Consider the following 23,715-nt stretch of genomic DNA (forward strand, 5'->3'; position numbering starts at 1 on the left):
CTGTATCCTGTGATGCACTTGTCACCAATGATATGTGTTGTTCATTGCTTGTTTACCTGATGAAAACAGAAGCTTCACGAACACAGAGACTTTGTCTCATGATCATAGTCTCTTCAGCGCCTACAATGGACCCGGAACAAAGTGAGCCCCTCAAATATATGTCGCAAGAGACTAACTCAGTCTAATTAGTTGCATGAGGCAGTCCATATCTCACCAGTGTCCCCATCATCATCAACAGGAAAGTCTGCAGAATTTCTTATGGGGAAAACATTTTTCTCATACCTTTGATGCTCAACATTCCTGAGATCCCTAAGTCGCAGAGGGTGGCTGATACACTTAATTACTGCAGGAAGAATTCTTTGTATTCAGTTTTCAATCTCCTAATAATCCTAATGTCTCCATAAACTGTTAAAAAATGGTGAACTCTTTATTTAAAAATTCATAAGAACTGAATGCTAAACAATATCTTGGTTTGGATCCTGGAACAGAAAAAGGACATTAGTGGAAAGCTGGTAAAATCCAAATAAAGTCTGAGTTTACCACTGTGCCGATATTAATTTCTTAGTGTTCATAAATACACCATAATTATTAAATATTACATCAGGGGACGCTGGATGAAGAGTACATGTGAATTTTGTGTATTATCTTCCTATAACTCAAAACTTTCTTCAAAATACAAGGGTTAAAAAACACACATAAGATTCCAAGCTGGCAGAGAATGCACTGGGAGTTCAAAAGTTAGGCAGAGCATAGCAGAAGGCAAACATCCCAGCATTGGGAGGGGACTCTGGTGTCATCTACAGCAACCTCCTTACATCATAGATTAGGAATTAAGGCAAAAAAATGCAGCAACTTGATAAATAAATGAAGTCATTACCTAAATACAAATTCTATGACCTTATTCCTAATTTATAGTGTATAAAGAATTACACTCTCACAAATTCATTTGCTCATTTCTTCACTACTAAATGCTTAATATCACAAATTTTGCTAGATTCAAGGAGCATGAAGATGAACACATACCGTCTCTAGCATTGAGTGACTGATAGTCTAATCTTCTTTGGTCTTTACAACAGTGAAGGAGGCAGGTATTAACTATTGTTTCTATTGTATAGGTGAGATGTGGCTCCGAGACATTGGGAGGCCTCTTATTCATTATAGTGCATGTTAAAGGCAGAACCCAAGACAGTGAATCTAATGCCATAAGGCTACAGGTGGATATGAAATGTTATTTTTGTTCTTGGATAAAGCCATAGTGAGTGCTGAACTAAAGGAAGTCATCATATCCATGTAAGAATGACTTTGGAGGGCAAGAAGGCAGAGTGTGGGAGAACAAGGTACGGCAGGCAGATCTAGGATTCTTGCCAATTTTCCATCTAGGTCACTCTGCTAAGTACCAGGAATCAATTGTCTGGGGGAACTTGAGCTTTGCAAAAATGGTTGCTATCTGTTCTCGCAAGAATGGCAAAAGTTCACTCCTCCAAGTGGAAGAGTTGCTTCCATCTGGGTACCTGCCAGACATAATCTTCCCAATCGATAAGATATTTCCACAGTGTTGGAATACTTTCCTCTGCGTGTGTTGTGGGGATTGGGGGTAGGGGCAGTTATTTGAGGCATCTTGAAGTAATGGAAAGTTTATGAACTTTGGAGTCGAACAGAACAACCCTCACAATGCAGTTCCACTACAACCTTTCGGCAACTCCCGTCAACTCTTGAGTCTTCAGTTTTTTATCAACAAAGCAACTTCCTAGAATTGTGAGAATTAAGTGAGATAAGGTGGGTACTTCAAAAACTCTGTGGAAAGGGGGAATTAAAAGATAACTTTGTTTTGTTGCAAAGAATTTTCAAGTCCATGCATAGTTTTTTCATAGTACCTATTTTTTGTAACTGTTGCAGATCCCTCACGTATGTACATTACTGGCTGTGTGTCCTTAGGGGAAGCACTTAACGTCTCTATACCTGGGTTTTCTTATACATAAAATGATGATGGTTATGGGAAACTGACTACATGAGCTATTTCATAGGATTGCATTGGAGATTAAATGGTTAATGTTTATTTGGTGCCTGGCACAGTGTCTGGCAAATGCTAAGTCCCTGATAAAGATCATTTTTCACTGCTACTATGACTGCTCTGTGCAAACTGATACTCGTGCATTTAAAACCACACCAGTGGCTGGCGCCGCGGCTCATTAGGCTAATCCTCCACCTTGCGGCGCCAGCACACGGGGTTCTAGTCCCCGTCGGGGTGCCGGATTCTGTCCCAGTTGCTCCTCTTCCAGGCCAGCTCTCTGCTGTGGCCAGGGAGTGCAGTGGAGGATGGCCCAAGTGCTTGGGCCCTGCACCCCATGGGAGACCAGGATAAGTACCTGGCTCCTGCCTTCAGATCAGCACGGTGTGCCGGCCACATCGTGCCAGCCGCGGCGGCCATTGGAGGGTGAACCAACGGCAAAAGGAAGACCTTTCTCTCTGTCTCTCTCTCACTGTCCACTCTGCCTGTCAAAAAAATAAATAAAAATAAACCACACCAGTGATCAAAAACAAGAGAGACATAATTTCATCACAACCTCTAGATATCAAGTGTACATTATATACATCTCACAAGATCATCGGTATCTACTCAGAGGCCTTTAGGGTAGCTTCTACCATCTGCATTTTTCCAAAATGGGTCAGGAATATGTATATATATTTGGGAGAGGTGTTCTCCCTTTGTTCTTTACTTAGGCTTTCTATCCAGGTCAGTTGTTCAACAGCTCATTTGTGGTTTACCATCTTAAAACCTGGAAGACAGACTAGCAGACTTAAAACATGCATGTGGTTGGGGGCAGGTGTTGTGGTACAGCATGCAACACCAGCATCCTATGTCAGAGTACCAGTTCAGGTCTTGGCTGTTCCACTTCTGATCCAGCTCCCTACTAATGCACCTGGGTACTTGGGCCCTGCCACCACATGGGAGACCTGGATGGAGTTCCTAGCTCCTGGCTTTGGCCTGGCCCAGCTTTAGCCATGTGGTGAATTGGGGAGTGAACAGGAGCCTGGAAGATCTCTCTCTCTCTCTCTCTCTCTCTCTCTCTCTCTCTCTCTTTCACTCTGCCTTTCTAATAAATAAATAATTCTTAAAAGAAAATCCTGGATGTACAGAAGACAGCAGACTCTTACCTAGCTGCAGTGTGCACCCACCCCATTCTGTTTACAGAGGCTGTTCATGTGCGCACCATTGTGGCAGGAGGCCGAGTAGTACATGGTGCAGTGTCTGCCTTCCAAAAGGTCACACCATGGTACCATGAGATTACTCAGGGACAACACACATTAGTTGAAATGTGTGATGGTGACATCAACATGCCACAGGAAGGAAATTCGGTATGGGTCATAACTGTCAAAGAAGGAAGGCTTCTTCAGGGAAAAAGAGCCTTTAATTTTTTTTTTTTAATTTTCTGACATCTACTTTCTGAGAGAACCCAGTGATTATAGAAAGTGATTTTTGGAGACTAGAATGTAGCTTCCCTTTCTATTAAATTATAGCTATTTATGGTCACTCTAAAATCAACTATGCCTTCTCTTGCCTTTTAATATCATACTTTGTGCCAGGCTCTATGCCAGGCATGTGACATGTACCGTCTCTTCATTCTTCACATAATACTGTCATGATAGGGATTATTATCCCCATTTTCATAAAAGTGGGTATGTGTATTAGCAGAAAGAGTGGGACTGGGAAGGAATTATTCTGTTCAGGCTCAAGAGGAAAATCCAGAACTTTAAAAGCCCCTTGGTTGGGGCAAACTTGCCCCCTATGTGGGTGTGTCTCTGCTTCTTGCCACTTCACTGCCCCGTGCTCCCCATCCAATCCCCTATTTCTCTTCTGCTCTGTCTTTGGTACAAGTCCACTGCATCTCCAGAATCTGTCTTATCACATCTGCTTATCAGTAGTAGTCCTCTGGAAAAAGATTCTAGACCACATAGAGCACCGGGCATAGAGTGAATTCTGGTGAATAATTATAGAAAGATAATGAACACTGTAAACTCTGTAGACTATATTACAAATGCCCAATAGCACCTCAGATAATTATTATGGGGAAAATAGTATTAACGAAAGTCAAAGCCTTGTTCTGCAAAACTGAAATACAGTGGGTATAACTTAAAACCTTGTCCAGCTTAAGACAGAGGAGAAGAAATTTGGAGGAATTAAAGAGACTATGTCACATAGTCTTCCCAACCCAGGAGATTAGCCACTGGTCAGGATGAGGAACTCATCTTGTCTTGGTCCACCTCTACATTAGGGTTGTAGACCAGCTAGTGGCCTTTGAAATACATCTGTTTGTGGGACTTGGAATAAAAAGGCCATCATAATTGGCTCCCTTATCTACTTTATTATTTTGAGAGTTTGTTTTTTTACCAAGATGGTGCTCTCCCTTCTACCCTGTCCCACAACTGACTCATCTTCACCCCCTATATTGCTAGCAGTTTGGATCAAGACCAACAGGGACCAGAAGGAGAGATTAGAACTCCACAGAGGAGTTCACAAGCAAAAGCAGTTCCAACCCCAGCCATTCTGCCTGTCCAACGGCCCTGGACTTGATGGAGAATACAGACAACAGAGGGAAAGCCTGGCCAGAGAATTGAGCAGAGTTGACAGACAATTCCAAAGCCATTTTTCTGCTTCCTGTGAGCTCATGAACATGAACTTTGGCCTCAAACACATCGGAGTTTGGATCCTGGCCCTTTCGGTTGCCATCTTGACCAAGAGTTTTGCAGGCATTATTTCACTGAATCCTCACGGTGACTTAAGTGAGGCTGTCCCAAAAATCTGAAGGTGAGAACTAGAAGCTGCGACAGCTGATCACTCTGCCAGGGCTCTTTCCTCACATCTTGAGGCTCAAGTGCTTTCATATTGCAGACACAGGAGAAGGTTTTTTGCCTTTGCTCCCAGAGGGCCTCTATCTCAGAACAGCTCTGCAAAGCAATACTTGGCTGTGATTCTCCTTCTAGAATGTTTCTAGTGTCAGGTGGAGCAGGGCTGACAGTATTCCAGTTTGTACAACTAGAACTGAGCCTCAGCCTTCAGACATGTCTTCTGAGGTGGAGAGAAGCATCTCTGAAGCTTGGTGCCTGTGCCCATACACTCCAAAAGAACGCTCCCTGGAGTCCATGCCAATGACTCAACTGGGGCATGTCACATTCACCAGGAAAGCTAGAGTTTGCACCAATATTCTCTTCTGCAAACCATTCAACAGCAACAACCGAGTGCTGTAAAATGAGTCAAAACTTCACTATTTTTTTTTAAATTGAATTTGAATAACTTCAATGATACAAGTCCCTCTAGGCCCAAGTCCCTTTAGGCCCAGTACTTTTTTTTTTAATATTTATTTATTTTATTTGAAAATCAGAGCTACACAGAGAGAGGAGAGGCAGAGAGGAGAGAGAGAGACAGACAGACAGAGAGGTCTTCCATCCAGTGGTTCACTCCCCATTTGGCCGCAATGGCCAGAGCTGAGTTGATCCGAAGCCAGGAGCCAGGAGTTTCTGCCAGGTCTCCCACGTGGGTGCAGGGGCCCAAGGACTTGGGCCATCTTCTACTGTTTTCCCAGGCTATAGCAGAGAGCTGGATTGGAAGTGGAGCAGCTGGGACTCGAACTGGAGCCCATATGGGATGCCAGCACTTCAGGCCAGGGCTTTAACCCACTGTACCACAGCGCTGGCACCCCTCTAGTCCCAGTTCTACCCATTCAGATGCTACCCTCACATCTTCCCTCACCTTCTTGGCTGCTGTGTATTTAATCTTACAGATGTGGGCCAACGATTAGGCGAGATTTGTTAAATAAGGAGCTTGAAAAAGGTGGTTGAGAGGGAAAGGAAGCATGAGGAGAGGAATACCTGAAACTGTGTTCACTTTGTATTCTCATCCCCGAGCAGTCTGAGTTTCAAAGAGAGAAGGCTGGAGTGGGAAGAAGGATCACTCACCAAGTCCACAGAATCTACTGGGTAGAGTTTCAGAACCCATCATACATTGGTGTGATGAGCTCTTCTGTGTCAATTCTGCTTCTGATAATGGGAGTAGCCCAATTAGTCGCTGGATGATCCATTTTCCCTCTAAACATTTGTAACAGTGTCAGGCACTGTGGAGAATACAAAATCAAGATTAAATGGTCTCCTCCCTCAAGGGCTTTACCATGATGCATGGTAATAATACATATCCATATACCTCCACTGCAAAGGGGGCCACTGAGACAACCAACCTCAAAGGACTTGAAATAGCCACTCAGGGAATGCATATGAGTAAACCAGAGGCACGGAGCCAAGGAGAAGCTTTCAAAAATTCTACTCACAGTGACTGTGTAGACAAAATGAAGGCACAATGCAATCGTAAATAATTTTGCATTGACAGACATTATCTTAGACACTACACGTTTGTTTATTTGGTTATCACAATAACTCCAATTAGTATGCCCATTTATTTAGTAATTTTAATTAGAATATCCAGGGCTAATAACTTTAGTATGTCTATTTATGCCCGTTTTATAGGTGAGGTAATTTGAGGCTATTAGTGGCTATGAAGCCTGGCAAGATGACATACCAAAGAGCAGTGTTGCCCCAGTCCAGCAACATAGCCAAGGCTCCAAATCCCATGCTGTACTGCTCTCCATAGTGTGAAAATGCACGCCTACAAAGATCAGTTCTAGAAAGAATTATTTCACACCACCACACGACCAAGCATTCTCACTGCACCAAAACACTAAGGGAGACAAAGCAAAGCTCAGGACAGAGGATGATGCTCTGTTATCTAAATTTTATCACATGTTTTAGGCTCTGATGAGACTGTAAGTTCCCGGTAATCTTCCCAGGGCAGTGTTATCTGGGGTGGTGTCTGAGAAAGTGACACACATGCTTCCCATCCAGGACTGTGGGGCCAGCTGCCTGGCTGACAGCCGGTGGGGAATTCATGGAACTTGGCTTGCCCTTCAGAACTGCTACTCCATGAAACAGCTTATTACCCCGCATTTATTTTTACTTAAGGGAACTTGCCACCATGGGAACTCTGTCCCCTGTGGGGATCGGGGTGCACAAGACAAACCAAAGCAGTAGAATAATACAAGAGGGCTGGTGCTGCAGCTCACTAGGCTAATCCTCCGCCTTGCGGCGCCAGTACACGGGGTTCTAGTCCCGGTCAGGGCGCCGGATTCTGTCCCGGTTGCCCCTCTTCCAGGCCAGCTCTCTGCTGTGGCCAGGGAATGCAGTGGAGGATGGCCCAAGTGCTTGGGCCCTGCACCCCATGGGAGACCAGGATAAGTACCTGGCTCCTGCCATCGGATCAGCATGGTGTGCCGGCCGCGGTGGCCATTGGAGGGTGAACCAACAGCAAAGGAAGACCTTTCTCTCTGTCTCTCTCTCTCTCACTGTCCACTCTGCCTGTTAAAAAAAAAAAAAAAGAATAATACAAGAGGACATCAAAAAGCTTGTGGAAGATACAATTAAAAATAAGTTTATTTTAGTGCAAAAATTCTTGAAACGCATGTGTACCTTTTTTCATAATACACAACTTCCATGAACTTTTTGGAGACTCTTTCTAAGCTTGGATTTTAAAAATTTGTGTACCAAAATAAACTCGAGTTTTAACTCCATTTTCCAGCAACTTTCTTTTTTTATATTTATTTATTTGTTTGAAAGTCAGAGGAACACAGAGAGAAAAGGAGAGGCAGAGAGAGGGAGGAGGGAGGAGATATGGAGGAGGGAGAGAAAGAGAGAGAGAGAGAGAGAGAGAGAGAGAGAAAGTCTTTCACTCACTCCCCAATTGGCTGCAATGGCTGGAGCTGCACCCTTCTGAAGCTAGGAGCCCAGAGCTTCTTCCAGGTCTCCCATGCGGGTACAGGGGCCCAAGGACTTGGCCACCTTCTACTGCTTTCTCAGGAGATAACAGAGAGCTGCATCAGATGTGGAGCAGCTGAGACTCAAACCAGCGCCATATGAGATGCCAGCACTGCAGGCAGTGGATTTACCTGTTGCGCCACAGCACCGGCCCCCAGCAACTTTCTGAAGTCCCCCACAGATCCAGGGAAACTGCATGGCAGCTCAGCTAGGAAAGACCTTGGTTTTAGAGGAAGGCAGCACATTAGTGATAGTAAGAGATGTCCTGGAAATAGGAATTCCAACATAATTTGCATAGTTGACCAGTACCAAGTCCATCTCTCAGTTCTCTCAGCACATCAGCAAAGTGATGGATGAAGAGCAGTCACATAGTATAAGTTGCTGAATGGATAAGAGAATACATGAATACATATTTGAATAACATACCAAAAATGAATAAAAGGGACAGGTGCTTTTTAACCACCGCCGTGAAATGAATTTGGTATCTAGTTTTGTCAGATCCACAGGTTCATTTCTCACGATGAAAAAGAACAAAATGAAATCCAGTTGCTAATAACATTATAGTTTTTGTGTCAGTGTGATCTCTTGTACCAGTCAGCACTTTTGTTCTTACTTTATGCCATTATTCTTCCCTTATCTACTCTATTTTCTGGAAGCTTATCTCTACTTGGAAAACATGATTATGCTCCAGCAGCTATCAGGCCATTCTACATGAATAGCTGCCTGCTCTGCCCACTTAGAAGAGAGATTGGACCCATGGCCTGGGTGGGGAGGAAATGCAAAGAAAGAGGGGTGAAGACCTATTGGGGATGGGCTTGTGCTATGGCTTGAATATGTTCTTCAAAGTTCGTATGTTGGAATCTGAATCCCCAAGTTCATCTAATGATGGTATTTAGAGGTGGAGCCTTACGCTGGTGATTGGAATGAGATGAGGTCATAAGGACAGGTCCCATTATATCATCTTTGCCTTCACAAGAAAAGGAAAAGACTTGAGCTTGTGCAAGTGGTCTGTCTCAGCATGTGATGCACGCTTCCATGTTACAATTAACAAGAAGGCCCTTACCAGATGCTCAGCAGGCACCAGTGCTGTGCTCCTGGGCTTCCTAGCCCCTGAATCTCTTTAAATAACACTTTATTCCTTATATGCTACCCAGTCATTGGTATTCAGTTATAGCAACAGGAAATGGACTGAGCTTGTGAAAAAACTTATTATACATAAAGTGGAAACCTGTTGTGACCAGGGTGAAAACCACATCCTCATCAACACATTAACAAGGGACAGCCACACGGCACCAAAGGCACCATGGGGCTCAGGGCAAGAACAGGAGAAAGTACTACTGGAAGTGGAACAAAGAAAGAAACGATTGCACGTTCCGAGCCCATGATTAGTCAGGAAGGTGCTGTGACAAGAAAACAGGCGGCTTCTGAGGTCAAATGGAAGTGGAAATTCTTTGTGGACCGTGAATCACAGCAGAGTGGTTAATGTATTTGAAGAATTATGACTAAGTTGTTAGGACAGGAAAAGACCCTTAGAGGGAACTTGAGTGTAATTGGGCTATTGCAACTCTGTAAGGCCCTGGGGATAGACTTCTGAGCAAAACACACCCTGACCGCATCGAACTTGTGGTCTAGTGGGTGGCAGAAAGATCCCTGGGCCAACAGTGAGGAGTTGAGATGCCCCGGACAAATCACTGCTCCCTCTTGGCTTTGCATGCTGTGTAAGGCAGATGAGATCATCACTCATTTCCAGGACTCTATTCTATAGCAGAAGAAATGTTTATTTGAAATTCACCAATTTGTTACATTTCTTTTTGTCTTATTTTTATATTAAACTTGAATAAAAAGAATTATGCCACATTTTATTTTAAATGACATGAATAATGCAATCATGCATTTGTAAAATTCTCAGGTGGGCCGGCGCCTCGGCTCACTAGGCTAATCCTCCACCTAGCGGCGCCGGCACACGGGGTTCTAGTCCCGGTTGGGGCGCCGGATTCTGTCCCGGTCGCCCCTCTTCCAGGCCAGCTCTCTGCTGTGGCCAGGGAGTGCAGTGGAGGATGGCCCAAGTGCTTGGGCCCTGCACCCCATGGGAGACCAGGAAAAGCACCTGGCTCCTGGCTCCTGCCATCGGATCAGCGCGGTGCGCTGGCCGCAGCGTGCTGGCCGCGGCGGCCATTGGAGGGTGAACCAACAGCAAAGGAAGACCTTTCTCTCTGTCTCTCTCTCTCACTGTCCACTCTGCCTGTCAAAAAAAAAAAATTCTCAGGGTAAAATTCTATATCCCATTTATTTACAAATTCTTCCATCTAACTACACTTCATAGAGGTAAATCAGGTACAATGTTCTCCAAGCTTCCTTCAGTTGAAAGATTCCGGTCAATTGAATTTTAATAGTGAACATATGCCATATCTACAAATACAATTATGTCTTTATTATCCACATAAAAATGGGATATGCTAGGGATTCAAGTCAGTGAAAGAACATGTGACTGTGACAGATGGGATCTTGGGAAGGGGTCGCTTGAGCACCATTGTCCTTGGGTTCCTGAGGGTTGCTTTCTTCTCCACAGGTACCAGACATGCTCCAACAATGGCCTGGTGGCCGGATTCCAGAGCCGCTACTTCGAGTCAGTGCTGGATCGGGAGTGGCAATTTTATTGCTGTCGCTACAGCAAGAGGTGCCCATATTCCTGCTGGTGAGTGGATAGCCAAGCCTAACCTCTCATGACTCTTGGGGTTGGAGGGGAGTCTAAGGGGTTCTCTGGCCTCAGATAGGCCTGTCCCCTTAAAAACTGGGAATATTGCAGCTGGTATATAGAATAAAATGAATGAATGAATGAATGAATGAGTTAGAAGAATGTGCACAGTGGGAGGGACTTACAGCTTACCCAGCCCAATGCTCTTAACAGAATTTATTTCCTATAGAAATAAATTTCCTAAATAAATTTGTCAGAACAGGAAACAGAACAATAGAGCAGCTTAGTGACTGGCTGGGTTCACCCAGCTATATCACGGGGATGCCAAGTCCTGAACTGACCCCCATTGACTCTTAGCCCAGGAACATTTTCCCCTCTATGATGCTAACTTCTAACCACATCAAAGGCTGCAGCATCTACTTGGAAACCTATTTCCTGTTGGCTCTGTTTGAGAAGCAACCCTGTCATGAATTAGAGTCTAGTATATAGTTACAGGCAGAAAAAAAATTAAGAGACTCTGCTGTTTTATGCATTACTTCTCAATTACAGTCTGTGATATTGTGTTCCCTTCCTTCTCTCTGAGTTCATGCCAAATGTTTCTGGCCTATTGATTGGAGGAGTGCGTACTGGAAGAGTATGTATATATTTATGTCCTTGATAACTTACACTTGATGCTGATAACACAGCATGTCATGGGTTCTTTCATCTGCAAACCAGCTGGGTATTTCTATCTTGGACGAAAGGATCCTGACATGTCAGCATTTGAAGGTTGTATTCCTCAAGTGATTTATCTCCCTGCAGTCTGCTGTTTGGAAGGATAGCCTTGTGGGTCATGCCTCTCTACAGTCAAGCATTGAGTCTGTACAGAAGCCCAAGGAAGCACTGGGTCTCTAGGGACACACAGGTACTAAAGCTTAACAGTTCTCTTTTTTAGGGAACGAGAAACACCACCCAACATCTTTACCTGTATGACGAAGCCTGGACATTCCCTCACACACACGCTCTCCAAAATCACTTCCACAAAGCATTCTTACTCCACTGCGGCAGGTGAGAAGGCAAGGTCAGGGCTGATGATACAACAATAGTAGCTCCTGAATCGTAGTCCTGAAGATCCCACGTGGTGGAGCAGGTAGAATGAGTGCCAGCATGGACCATGGAAACATGAGTTCCAGTCTCCGTACCGGCCCCTCCTCACTCTCTCCTTCCCTTTTTCTCCCCCTCCACACTTTATTAGATAGATAGATATAGATATATAGATAAATATGTGTGTGTGTGTGTGTATGTGTATTTGATGGATGGGATGAGGAAGACAGACACACACACACACACACACACACACACACAGATTTTTCAGCTGCTGGTTCACTCCCCAGATGACCACAATAGCAAGGGCTGGGCCAGGCCAACGCCAGGAGCCTGGAACTCCATTCTGGTCTCCCATGTGAGTGGTGATGAAGCAAGAGTGGCTTGTTGTTCCCAGCTTCTCGGGCTATGAAGGTATGAGCCCAGAAGGGTGAGTGAATATTGAAGCAATGTATAACGAAGAGAAGCCCCTCCACACTCTAACTGTGCTGTCTCTATGGAGTCATTTACTTCTCTAGAAGTCTCAAGCTCATCATTTAAAAAGATGGTCATCTCTTGCCGGCGCCGTGGCTCACTAGGCTAATCCTCCGCCTTGTGGCGCCTGCACACCGGGTTCTAGTCCCAGTCGGGGCGCCAGATTCTGTCCCGGTTGCTCCTCTTCCAGGCCAGCTCTCTGCTGTGGCCAGGGAGTACAGTGGAGGATGGCCCAAGTGCTTGGGCCCTGCACCCCGTGGGAGACCAGGATAAATACCTGGCTCCTGCCATCGGATCAGCGCCGTGCACCGGCCGCAGTGTGCTGGCCTCGGAGGCCATTGGAGGTTGAACCAAAGGCAAAGGAAGACCTCTCTCTCTCTCTCACTGTGCACTCTGCCTGTCAAAAAAAAAAAAAAAAAAAAAAAAAAAAAAAAAGAAAGATGGTCATCTCTTCTGGGTCTTCTAAATGTTTAAGAAATGATGGAAACGGTAGATCCGGTCTTCAGGGGTTCATTTGTACAAAGTTTACAGAGCATCTCAGAAGCCCTCTCACTCTCTAAATGCCTTCAAAGGACACACTGCCAGTATCCCCTGGACCACAAATTGAAACTCCCAGCACCAAAAGACCTCTAATCCCTAAAAATTCCTAAACTCCAAAGTTGCTTTTGCACAGGGCAAGCTGGATGCCAGACTGCCTTCAAATACAGATGGAAGGTTCTGAGATAAATTGGCCCACTGAGAAGGGAGAGAAGGGAAGAGTCTGCTCCTGTAACTTGAGGAGCTGGGCCTTCCCCGATTTGCCCTTCCCCTGTCTGCTAACAGAACAGCCCCTCCTACCAGGAAATCAGCCTCCCTCTGTTGCAAGGGATTCAAATTCAGTTAAAAAGTAAATAAATTATCTGAAAGAGCAAACAAAAGCCAGCACGCAGTCAGTTAATACCTGTACCACATTAGCAAGACTTTAGGTTGGTCAGGCTCCAAAGGAACACATCAGGATTAGGGGTGCACTGGGTGACCACATGGAGAGTGTTCAGGAGCAGGAGAGGGAGTGGAGAGGGAGAGGGCAGCTCTGAGTGGACTTCATTGGGGAGGATGGGCACCCCTGGGCAGCTGGAGCCCCGAGCATGGGTGGCCTGTCCCGCTGCCCTGCAAAGGTGCCTTTGTTACAGCACATGGTCTACCTTCTGACTGCTTCTGAGCACTCATCTGTGGTTGCTTCCTTCCATCCTAGACGTAGGATGTCTGTAGGATGGAGGGACCATTGATCTTATCCTCAGGGCCCAGTCTAGTGCTGGAACTTGGGGTCTTCTTGATCACTGTTAACTGAACGTTCAAATAAACGGCTCCAAACAGCATGCTAATAAGCTGAGTAGGCCCCGAAAACAACATTTTCTTACTCCTTTAGAAATTTTCACCCCACCCTCCATTTTGCCCTAATGATAAGCTCTACATAAGCAAGAATCTTTGTACTGATGTCTGCCAAGCCTTTTTTTTCAGATTTTATTTTATTTATTTGAAAGGCAGAGTGATAGAAAGAGAGAGAGAGAAGAAAAAGAAATCTCCCAGCCGTTGACTCATTCCCTAAGTGACTGCAATGGCCAGCACTGGGCCAAGATGCAGGAACTCCATCCGGGCCTCTAACAAGCTCCAATTTGAGCAAGGGCTCAAGTACTTGGGTCAGTCTCTGCTGCTTTCTTAGGCACATTAGCAGGGAGTTGGATTGGAAATAGAGCAGCCAGGGCTTGAACCTGTGGTCCATTATAGGATGCTGGTGTCACAGGGGTGGTTTAACCCACTGTGCCAGCGGGCAATCACTGACATTCATTGGATGAATGAGTGAATGAATAACTCCAGTCGACTCCCATTTTGCTGTGAGATTTAAACGAGATAGTATAGACAGCAAATTGCTATTATATATGATCACACAGAGCTGGCCCATCTTGCAGCCAAGTCCCCTTCACCTTCCAAGCTGCAGGAGAGACCCAGCCCCCTCTTTCAAAGGCAGACACTGCCCAGGATCAACCTGGTCAGGTGTCAGATCATTCTTCAGGAAGCAGAACTTGTGGCTGGAAATCCTTATGCAGAGGAGCAAGAATCATGTCCACTTCGACAATCTGCCGCGGGGGACACTGACTCATTCTTCCCTTGCAGAGGAGGAGTGAGTGGGCAGCTGTATTCCTCATCACAGCAAGGCCAAAGTGTCTGCCAAGATGAATGGGGAGAGCCTGCCGAGTCTGCGGCCAGGCGGTCATGGCCGCTTCCCAGCCAAACAGAACAACAACAAGGAGTGGGCTCAGGGCCCAAGACTTTGGTGAACGACCAAGCAAGAAACTGGTTTTAGAAAAGTCGTCACCCGGCCCGGGTTGGGGATGGATGGAGGTAAGGGTGGGCTAAAGGGAGCAACACTAAACCTTTCTGGAATCCACATATTTCATGGAAGTCCATGACTTGCATCCATACTTTGAGCATTGCTGCCTGAAGGTTATCCTGTTTAGTTGGATACTGGGACTTGAAAAAGACAGGCTTTTGTGTGTGTAAATTTCACTTGTTGTGCTAAGAGTGCCTCAGTCTTCCAGGGGTCACCTGGGAGCTGAATCTGGGCTACACAGGACACAAGCCAGGTAAAGTGATGTGACAGAAGATTTCAGACTCCCCAAATTCCGGGGTCCTTCCTCTCCCACACTTTAGAAATTGCTTTTATGGTGACAGGTGTTGTGGCACAGAGGGTTAAGCTGCCACATGTGATGCTGGTATCTCATATGAGCACTGGTTCAAGTCCCGGATGCTACCTCCTGATCCAGCTCCCTACTAGTGTACCTGTGAAGGTAGCAGAAAATGACCCAAGTACTTGGCCACTGCCACCCATGTGGGAGAACAGAAAGGAGTTCCAGGCTCCTGGTTTCATGCTGTCGCAGCCTTTGCCATTGTAGCCACTGGGAAGTAAAGCTTTGGATAGAAAAGCTTTCTGTGTCTCCCTCTCTGTCACTGTGCCTTTGAAATATATAAAATATGTCTTTAAAAAAGAAATTACTTTTGAGATTCCCTCAAATGCAGCTCACCGACCAAGATTTTGAGAATTTAATGAGTAAGAGAATATATACAAATATATAGGAATAAAGTCCCAAGGTTAAAGAATGACAACTAGAGCCAACTACTTTCTCTTCAGTTGTCAGAGACATTTATGTCTCAGCTAGATCTCTGGTGGCAAAACTAACCCCAAGCCTTGGTCTACAGTGATCCTGCCACTCCCACCTCCACTGTTTGCTCTCCTCACCTCACCATCCAGACATATCACTGCTCCTTGAGAGAACTAGAAGGTGGGAGGAAGAAGAGAGGATTACTCAGACATGACAGTCAGCTTGGAAGCAAGTCCCTCTAAGGTGTGCTTTATCTTGGCTGGCTCAACTTCTGAGAGCTGAGAGCTTCCACGGTTGCCAAAGGAAATGGTCCTTTTTCAAAGCAGACCTTGGAGAAGCATCAAAATGAGATTGCAGTATGTCCTCTGGTACATCGTGAGTGAGTCACCGTCCCACCAGTATGTCTAGACATTTTAGTGACATCTTTAAATTGTCTGAGTCATGACATTAGAGTATATAGATTTCCAAATTGAACGACGCCTCCAGGGCATCAATTAGGTCTTCTTCTTCAACATCCCAGCATGTTGCCTAGCCCAATGTAGACCCTTAATGAATAACCAAATAGGGCAGGCCCCTAGGAGCAAAAGCTGTGATGAAACCTGACACTGACACGATGATATTTCATGGTGGGCTTCTTCCATGTGCATTATTTTTTTCTCATCCTTTTAACAGCCCTACCAAGGGAAATGAGAACAATTTCTCCACACCTCTGCAGAGAAATGCTGATAACTCTTCTGTTTGAAACCTTCCGTTATGCCACTTTAACCAGCTTGAATTACCTCCCAGAGAACTGGACACACGAGGGTAGGGACGGCGCTGTTCCCTCCCCAGTTTGAAAGCCATTGTGCAGCAGGCTGCCCGCCGCTGCTGTGTCCTAGCTAAGCGAGCATCTAGGGTCTCTGAGCTCGTGAGGTTTCAGGGGATGAGAAACAACAGCACTCAGGGCTGGAGAAGAATAAGTCATCCCACCAGCTCCCAAATGAGTGTGGGTTTTATTTGTTTGGTGGGAACCAAGGTGCTGCTCTCGCTGCTTTCTGTGCAGTTGCTTCCACTCGTCTCTCCGAACTCTGGCGAGAAAGTGAATTCCTGATGCATGAGGACACGCCGTTACTCAACAGTCCCACTGGACTACAGGGATATACATATACATAAATATACATATTTATTTATATATGAGTATTCGAATTCTGAGTCCAATGGCTGCACGCCACAAACACATGTCACTGAAGCAGCCACAAGCCTCCAGAGTCTGTTTGTAATAATCCCCTGTTCTCCAAACAGCTCCAGGGCTGCGAGCCGTGCACCAGACAGTCTCCCATCCAGGAGACTGTGTGTCTGAATGGTTCTGAACTGAGCAACTGTTTCCTTCTCCAAACAGTTCTTCTCCTGATCCAGGGTCTTTCGCTAGGTTCACTGGATAATATATTTTGGTTTAAATTAATCATAAATTTGCTTAAATGAGGTTACATTTTCTATCAGTCCTGAGATTCAGTGATGCTCAGACTTTGAGTTCTTCTCTGCCTCCCCCTCCCTCTGAGCTCAGATCATAAGCCAGAGAGTGGTTTTTCTTAATTCCTGGATAGCTCCAGTTAACGAGCAAATCAGTTAGTGAAAACGCTCTACTCCTCTCTTCCACTCAAAGTACCCCTACAAGGCTAATCATTAACTCCTCTCTTCATTGTTCAGGTTTTAATATAGCGCAAGGAGTGTCTGCACCACCACTCCCTGTGGCGTGTCAGGGACAGGAATGACCTCACAGACCACTCCATAGTGGTGCCCATCACCCCCACCCCTGCCTGACAAGGTCTTCCCACAGCACAACTCACAGAGCCCTGATTAGGAAGGTGGCTTCCACCTGGGCTCCTCTGAGCAGGCTGGAAGCAGTTATTACACAGATGGAGACCCCCGTATTTCAGAGTCAGAGTAGCGGATGTTACATTTTAAAGGCGTTTGCTTCGGCTTTACATGTTTCTGCACTCTACTAACAACCATTGCCTTGCACTGCACGATGTACAAAGTGTTCAATTCTGGCAGACAACAGCCCCTTTGAGCCTGAGCAACATCAGTCACTGCTTTCATCAGCTGGAGTGACTGTCCTAATGACTGTGCCATATGTATGGTTTGGACGCGTATTTGCTGCCTGTGGATGGGAGACGCCTTCCTACCTGTGCTCAAACTTCAAAAGCAGAAATTTCAGAGAGATGGCTGCCTAACTGGAGGCCAGACCCCACTAGCTACTTAGAATAAAGCTAGCCTCTCACTTACAGACCAAATCTGCTGTTGTTGCTTGGTTCTGTCTAGTCTGCTTCCTTCTACTGGATTCTAGAAGCAATCATTCCTTCCTCCATTCATTAATTCACTTAATCAGTAACTCAATGGATGTGAAAGGTTATAGCATCAGTACAGTTCACATATTTTGGCTGAATTCCTGAATGATGATAACTTTTATTTACTGACACTACCATGTGCCCAGTTATTAGCTCATTTCATCCACACACACAGAGGTTGTAAAACTCTCACACAGATGAGGGAACTGTGATGCACAAGCTGTGACTTTCTTCAAAGTTCTGAACTTCATTCAAGCAAATCTGTGTGCTTCCCAATCCCATACTCTTTGCATGGTACTGAGCTTTCCCTGAATCTAAGTTCAGAAGTGAGACCTGTGCAGGTGCAGTGCTAGAGAGCAGTGCAGCAGGCATCTAGTAGCAAAAACAGGGAAGAGTGTATTTACTTTAGTTGGAGGCACAATGCTGGGTGTGGAGTTGTCCCTGCTGGTGTGCAGGCCCAGGTGGCTGTGATGCAATGTGGCTCATGGGAATGAACATAAGCCAAAACAAGTGGGCTGCTGACCACTCCTGGGCTTGGACAGTGAGCTGGAAACTCAGCTCCCAGAGACCAGTTTGAAACATGTTCAGGGACTTTCCTCTTCAAATTTAAGCCCCAGACATCCCCAGAACTGTGTCCCCGCTATTATGATACAGATCTCAACTGTTTGAAACATTAACCCCCAAAGTACTACAAAAAGAGTGACACGAACATTTGACATTCTTTCTCACAGCTCCCAGGGCCCCGGGATTCAGGCTGTGTACACAGAATCACAGTTGGGGGACCACAGAAGTCCTTGTCACTCAGGCCATCATGACCAATCCCCATGGCTTTGGAACAGAAGCCAGGGTGACTGTTTCTCTGTGGGTGCCTTCCTTTATACGTAATTTTGTTTGAGTTTTGTTTTTCCTGTCCTTGCAAAAATAGTGCAAGCAAGTTCTGATATAACGCCTATTAGGTATGCTAGGGCAATGACAAAGTAATGTAATCTAAAATATTCTTATTCCTTGTGGATTACTTAGAAAAGCATTGTGCAATAAGATTGCTGATGAACAGACCAGATTTATTTAAGAAAGTTTTCAGTGATTTGCCTGTCCAAAGGGAGTCTTCTTTTTAGCTGAATGCAGAAAGTAAGCCAACCTTCCCACATCGCACCAAAGAATGTGAAGTGAAGTTTCCCTTCCATGCCCACTTCTGTACTAGCTTACAGAAAGTGTTCACGGTGCCAGGTACCAAGGATCCCGCAAAGTGATGACTATATTGAGCATCATCATGAAACAAGATGGTATATAGCATTCTATTATTATAATCAGATGCCAAATAAATAGTGCTGATATGTTTTAGAACATTAGAGTAAGATGCTCAAAATAAGATGCTAATCGTGAAACAGAATTAGCCATTGAACCATCAGAAGAAGCTTCTATAAAATGGTACTGGAGCATGAGCTGAACTCTACAGCATGGTCTGGAAAACATTTTCATTTTATTTGCATTTTGCAAAAAAAGCTTCTGAAGCATAGCTTCCTCAGGTAGCCCAATCTGGTTTGTTTACATGTAAACAAATCTGGGATTTGTAAACATGTTTACAAACATGTAAACAAATATTTGTAAGACTGTTTGCTTACATGTAAATTCAGGATTTTCTTCCAGTTTCTGTGGCAAGGAATCTGTGGTGTGTGCTTTTCTGGAATTCTCACATGATAGGATAAGGTGGAGGAAATGACTCCTGCAGAATTGGAGCTGGGGCACAAGGCCACATTTGTTTATGTGCAGACCAGTAGGAGTGAATGCTATGAAAGTGGAGACTCCTGGCTAATGCCAAATAATCCCATTGCCCACTGCCCACAGCTCAGACAGATGGAGCAAACAGGTCCCAGGGCTGTGAATTTGACTGTAGGTCCAACCACTTAGCTATCAGTAGGGTCAAAGGGAGGTGCATTTTCACAAAGTCTTATATTGAACTGCTTTATGTTGAGAAATAGGCTCAAATCTTTTCCTTTAACAATTGGAAAACTGATCTCTGTGAAGAGAAAGAAGCCATAACTTTTTTTAAAACTTTTATTTAATAAATATAAATTTCAAAAGTACAACTTTTGGATTATAGCAGTTCTTCCCTGCATATGCGCCCTCCCATGTGCAAAACAACCCATCTCATACTCCCTCTCCCATCCCTTTCTTCATTAAGATTCATTTTTAATTATCTTTATATACAGAAGATTAACTTAGTATATACTAAGTAAAGATTTCAACAGTTTGCACCCACACAGACATACACAGTATAAAGTACTGTTTAAATACTAGATTTACCATTAATTTGCATAGTACAACACATTAAGGACAGAAATCCTATATGGGGAGTAAGTGCACAGTGATTCCTGTTGTTGATTTAATAATTGACACTCTTATTTATGACATCAGTAATCAACCAAGGCTCTTGTCATGAGCTGCCAAGGCTATGGAAGTCTCCTGAGTTCACAAACTCCTACTTTATTTAGACAAGGCCATAATCAAAGTGAAGTTCTCTCCTCCCTTCAGAGAAAGGTACCTCCTTCTTTGATGGCCTGTTCTTACCACTGGAATCTCACTCACAGAGATCTTTCACTTAGGTCATTTTTTGGCCAGAGTGTCTTGGCTTTCCATGCTTGAGAAACTCTCATGGGCTTTTTAGTTGGATCCAAATGCCTTAAGGGCTAATTCTGAGGCCAGAGTGCTGTTTAGGGCATCTGCCATTCTATGAGTCTGCTGTGTATCCCGCTTCCCATGTTGAATCGTTCTCTCCTTTTTAATTCTATCACTTAGTATTAGCGGACACTGGTCTTGTCTATGTGATCCCTTTGACACTTAATCCCATCTTTATGATCAATTATGAACTGAAACTGATCACTTTGACTAGTAAGATGGTATTGTTACCTGCCAACTTAATGGGATTTGGAATCCCATGGCACGTTTCTAACTCTACCATTAGTTTAAGTCCAAGTGAGCATGTGCCAAACTGTACATTTCTTCCCTCTCTTATTCCCACTCTTATTTTTAACAGGGATCAATTTTCAGTTAAATTTAAACAACTAAGAATAATTTTATGTTAATTAAAGAGTTCAACCAATGGTATTAAGTAGAACAAAAAATACGAAAAATAATAAAATAGTAAGCTGTTCCTTGACAGTCAGGACAAGGGCTGATCAAGTCACTGTTTCTCATAGTGTCCATTTCATTTCAACAGGTTTCCCCTTTGGTGCTCGGTTAGTTGTCACTGATCAGGGAGAACATGTGATATTTGTCCCTTGGGACTGGCTTATTTCACTCAGCATGATGCTTTCCAGATTCCTCCATTTTGTTGCAAATGATCGGATTTCATTTTTTTTTACTGCTATATAGTATCTATAGAGTACATATCCCATAATTTCTTTATCCAGTCTACTGTTGATGAGCATTTAGGTTGATTCCATGTCTTAGCTATTGAGCTGCAATAAACATGGAGGTGCAGACAGCTCTTTTATTTGCCAATTTAATTTATTTGGGGTAAGTTCCAAGGAGTGGGGTGGCTGGGTCATGTGGTAGAGCTATATTCAGGTTTCTGAGGAACCTCCAAACTGTCTTCCATAGTAAGCCATAACATCTAATAGCAATTCAGTCTACAATATTGTATCAGTCAGCAAACATTCACTAAGTCTTATTAGATCTGTTGACAATTTCAGTGCTTTGTGAATCTTAGATTACAGGGCCAGGTATCAGTATCAGAAATGTCTTCCATTTAAAATGGTTTTCTTCAGCCCATAGCTGACATATTAATTACTTTCCACCTCAATCAAAATCATGTGTCACATGTGGTACCAGTGGTTATATGTTATTCAAGTTCTCGGTTCATTTTGGATGAACTGTCACTCTTTCATCTTAGCAGAAAAAGCACTGTGACATGAGGAATTGCACTCCAATAATCATTCACCTAAAAATGATGGGGGGAGCGGTGCTGTGGTGTAGTGGGTTAAGCCACTGCCTGCGACACCAGCATCCCATTTGAGTGCTGTTTCGTGTCCTGATTGCTTCACTTCCTATCCAGCTCCCTGCCAATGGCCTAGGAAAAACAGCAGAAGATGACACAAGTACTTGGGCCCCTGCCACCCACATGGGAGATCTGGATGAAGCTCCTGGTTCCTGTCTGCAGCCTGGCCTCACCCCAGCCATTGGGACCATTTAGGGAGTGAACCAGCAGATGCAAGATATTTCTGTGTGTGTGTGTGTGTAACTCTTCCTTTCACATAAACAAATAAATCTTAAAACAAACAAAAAAAGAGGAATGAGCACATACACGCACATAATAGTTTTTTTTTTTTTTGAAGGGAGGCAAATGAGGGCCTTATAGATCCCTTTAAAAATAGACTAATTTCAGTGAATTGAAAATAGCACTTTCTTGATCTGCCTTCTGCCTCATCTTGCCAAGCTAAAACATTGTTTGATTTTTTTAATTGGTCTAGAAATGTGTGGCAGATCTCAGTATGAAGTGCGCTTTGCCAAAAACAAACTGCCTGAAGTGATCTAATCATACACAAGAAAGTTAGAACCACACAGAGCTCTTCCCCTGCTTGCCTTCAAGAAGGCCAAAGCCACAGCTTATGAACCCTAGCCATTCTTCTACTTTGTAGCCTCCCTTAATTTCCTGACAAGTCCCAATGCAGGCTCACTGTATGCTTCTCTCTCTCTCTCTCTCTCTCTGAGGAGCTACTACTGGGGCTTTTATTTATTAGGCCATCATTGTGTGCTCTCTGTGTGTGTGTGTGTGTGTGTGTTTGTTTGTGAGAGAGAGAGAGAGAGAGAGAGAGAGGTCAAGAACTAAATGAAGGAGAGGCATTTGTCACAGTGGTTAAGATATACCAAATAAAACCACAGTGGATCTACTCACAGAAGTGACCTAGAATTGACTTAATCTTGGAGGAAACAGGAGAAGGAAGGCAAGAAAAAAACTATGGTTCCTAATGATTCAACACCTACCATGTATCAGTCAGTACATCATACATAATTTTATTAGTGCCAATAGAAACCTATACGGTTGCTTTCATTCTTTTTATGGATCTGGAAACTGAGATTAAATGACTCTCCCAAGACCATTTATTTATTCAACAAATATTTACTATGTATTGGGAACTATTATAGCTGCTGTAGAAACAGTGGTGGATAAGGCCACAATTCAACCTTTGCAGAGCTTACATTTTAGTTAAGTATTTTTGAAACACTTTTTTGATTGTGACTCACACAAAGAACTTTATGTTAAAATATCACATAATATACACATCATATAAATACAAACATAAATACAAAAATTGTTCAAAAATTTCATGCAAGTGAATATTATGAAAAACTCTACATGGATTGCAAAACTTTTGTGCAAAACTGAATTTATATATTAATTCTATTTCCCTATGAATGTTTATAGTACCCTCAAATAGCTGAAAAAAATGTTTACATACAGGCAAACTTATCCTTTTACAGGCAGGACATCCTCTTATATATTGTGTTGTATTATGTCTTCCTTCCGTTGGTTCACCCCCCAAATGGCCGCTATAGCCAAACTATGCCGATCCAAAGCCAGGAGCCAGGTGCTTCTTCCTGGTCTCCCATGCAGGCACAGGGGCCCAAGGACTTGGGCCATCCTCCACTGCCTTTCCAGGACACAGCAGAGAGCTGGAATGGAAGAGGAACAACCGGGACAGAATCTGGTGCCCCAACCAGGACTAGAACCTAGGGTGCCGGCTGATGATTATCAATAAATTGACTTTCTGATCTACTAATAAGTCTTCATCCAGTTTGAAAACTTCCTGTTAGTTGACTGAAATGGAATAGGATTACTATTAATACTACTCAATATTTCTTCAAAGTCTGAGGCATTATCTACATCTTTTTCAGTGTATGATTTCAGCTAGAGAAAGGTGATAAAAGGTGAAACAAGAGCTACCTGCCTTTCTACAGACTGAAATGGTTTGCAGAGGCCACCTGACTCCAGTTTAGCTCCCCCAAGGTCACATTCTGTGTCTTCCTCATGGTCTGTCTCCTGCTTGCTCGCCAAACATAACAATGGGTTTATCTTTTTCCTCTAATCCTTTGTTCTCCTGCACAGGCTAACAACAGAATACCCAGGACACTATGGTGAGGA

General features: G+C 44.1%; 1 protein-coding gene and 1 long non-coding RNA gene across 4 annotated transcripts in view; one reads left to right on the top strand and one right to left on the bottom strand.

Annotated features, from left to right (window-relative positions):
* DPT (dermatopontin) overlaps positions 1-23,715 on the top strand; it is a 32,973-nt gene that overhangs the window by 4,164 nt on the left and 5,094 nt on the right. Inside the window, exons 2-3 of the mRNA XM_002715598.5 lie at positions 10,427-10,552; positions 23,680-23,715. The exon at positions 23,680-23,715 is cut by the window's right edge and continues 72 nt beyond it. Coding sequence (XP_002715644.1) covers positions 10,427-10,552; positions 23,680-23,715 — 162 coding nt within the window. The remainder of the gene's footprint in view (positions 1-10,426; positions 10,553-23,679) is intronic.
* Positions 1-23,715, bottom strand: part of LOC127493552 (uncharacterized) — a 39,720-nt gene that overhangs the window by 3,955 nt on the left and 12,050 nt on the right. For 2 of the 3 annotated variants that reach the window (XR_011390318.1, XR_011390320.1), the window contains exon 2: positions 1-23,715. This exon is cut by the window's right edge and continues 5,939 nt beyond it. This is a non-coding gene — a long non-coding RNA (uncharacterized lncRNA). The other variant, XR_011390319.1, reaches the window with a different exon arrangement.

Source organism: Oryctolagus cuniculus, chromosome 7, assembly GCF_964237555.1.
Source record: "Oryctolagus cuniculus chromosome 7, mOryCun1.1, whole genome shotgun sequence".
Lineage (NCBI taxonomy): Eukaryota > Metazoa > Chordata > Mammalia > Lagomorpha > Leporidae > Oryctolagus > Oryctolagus cuniculus.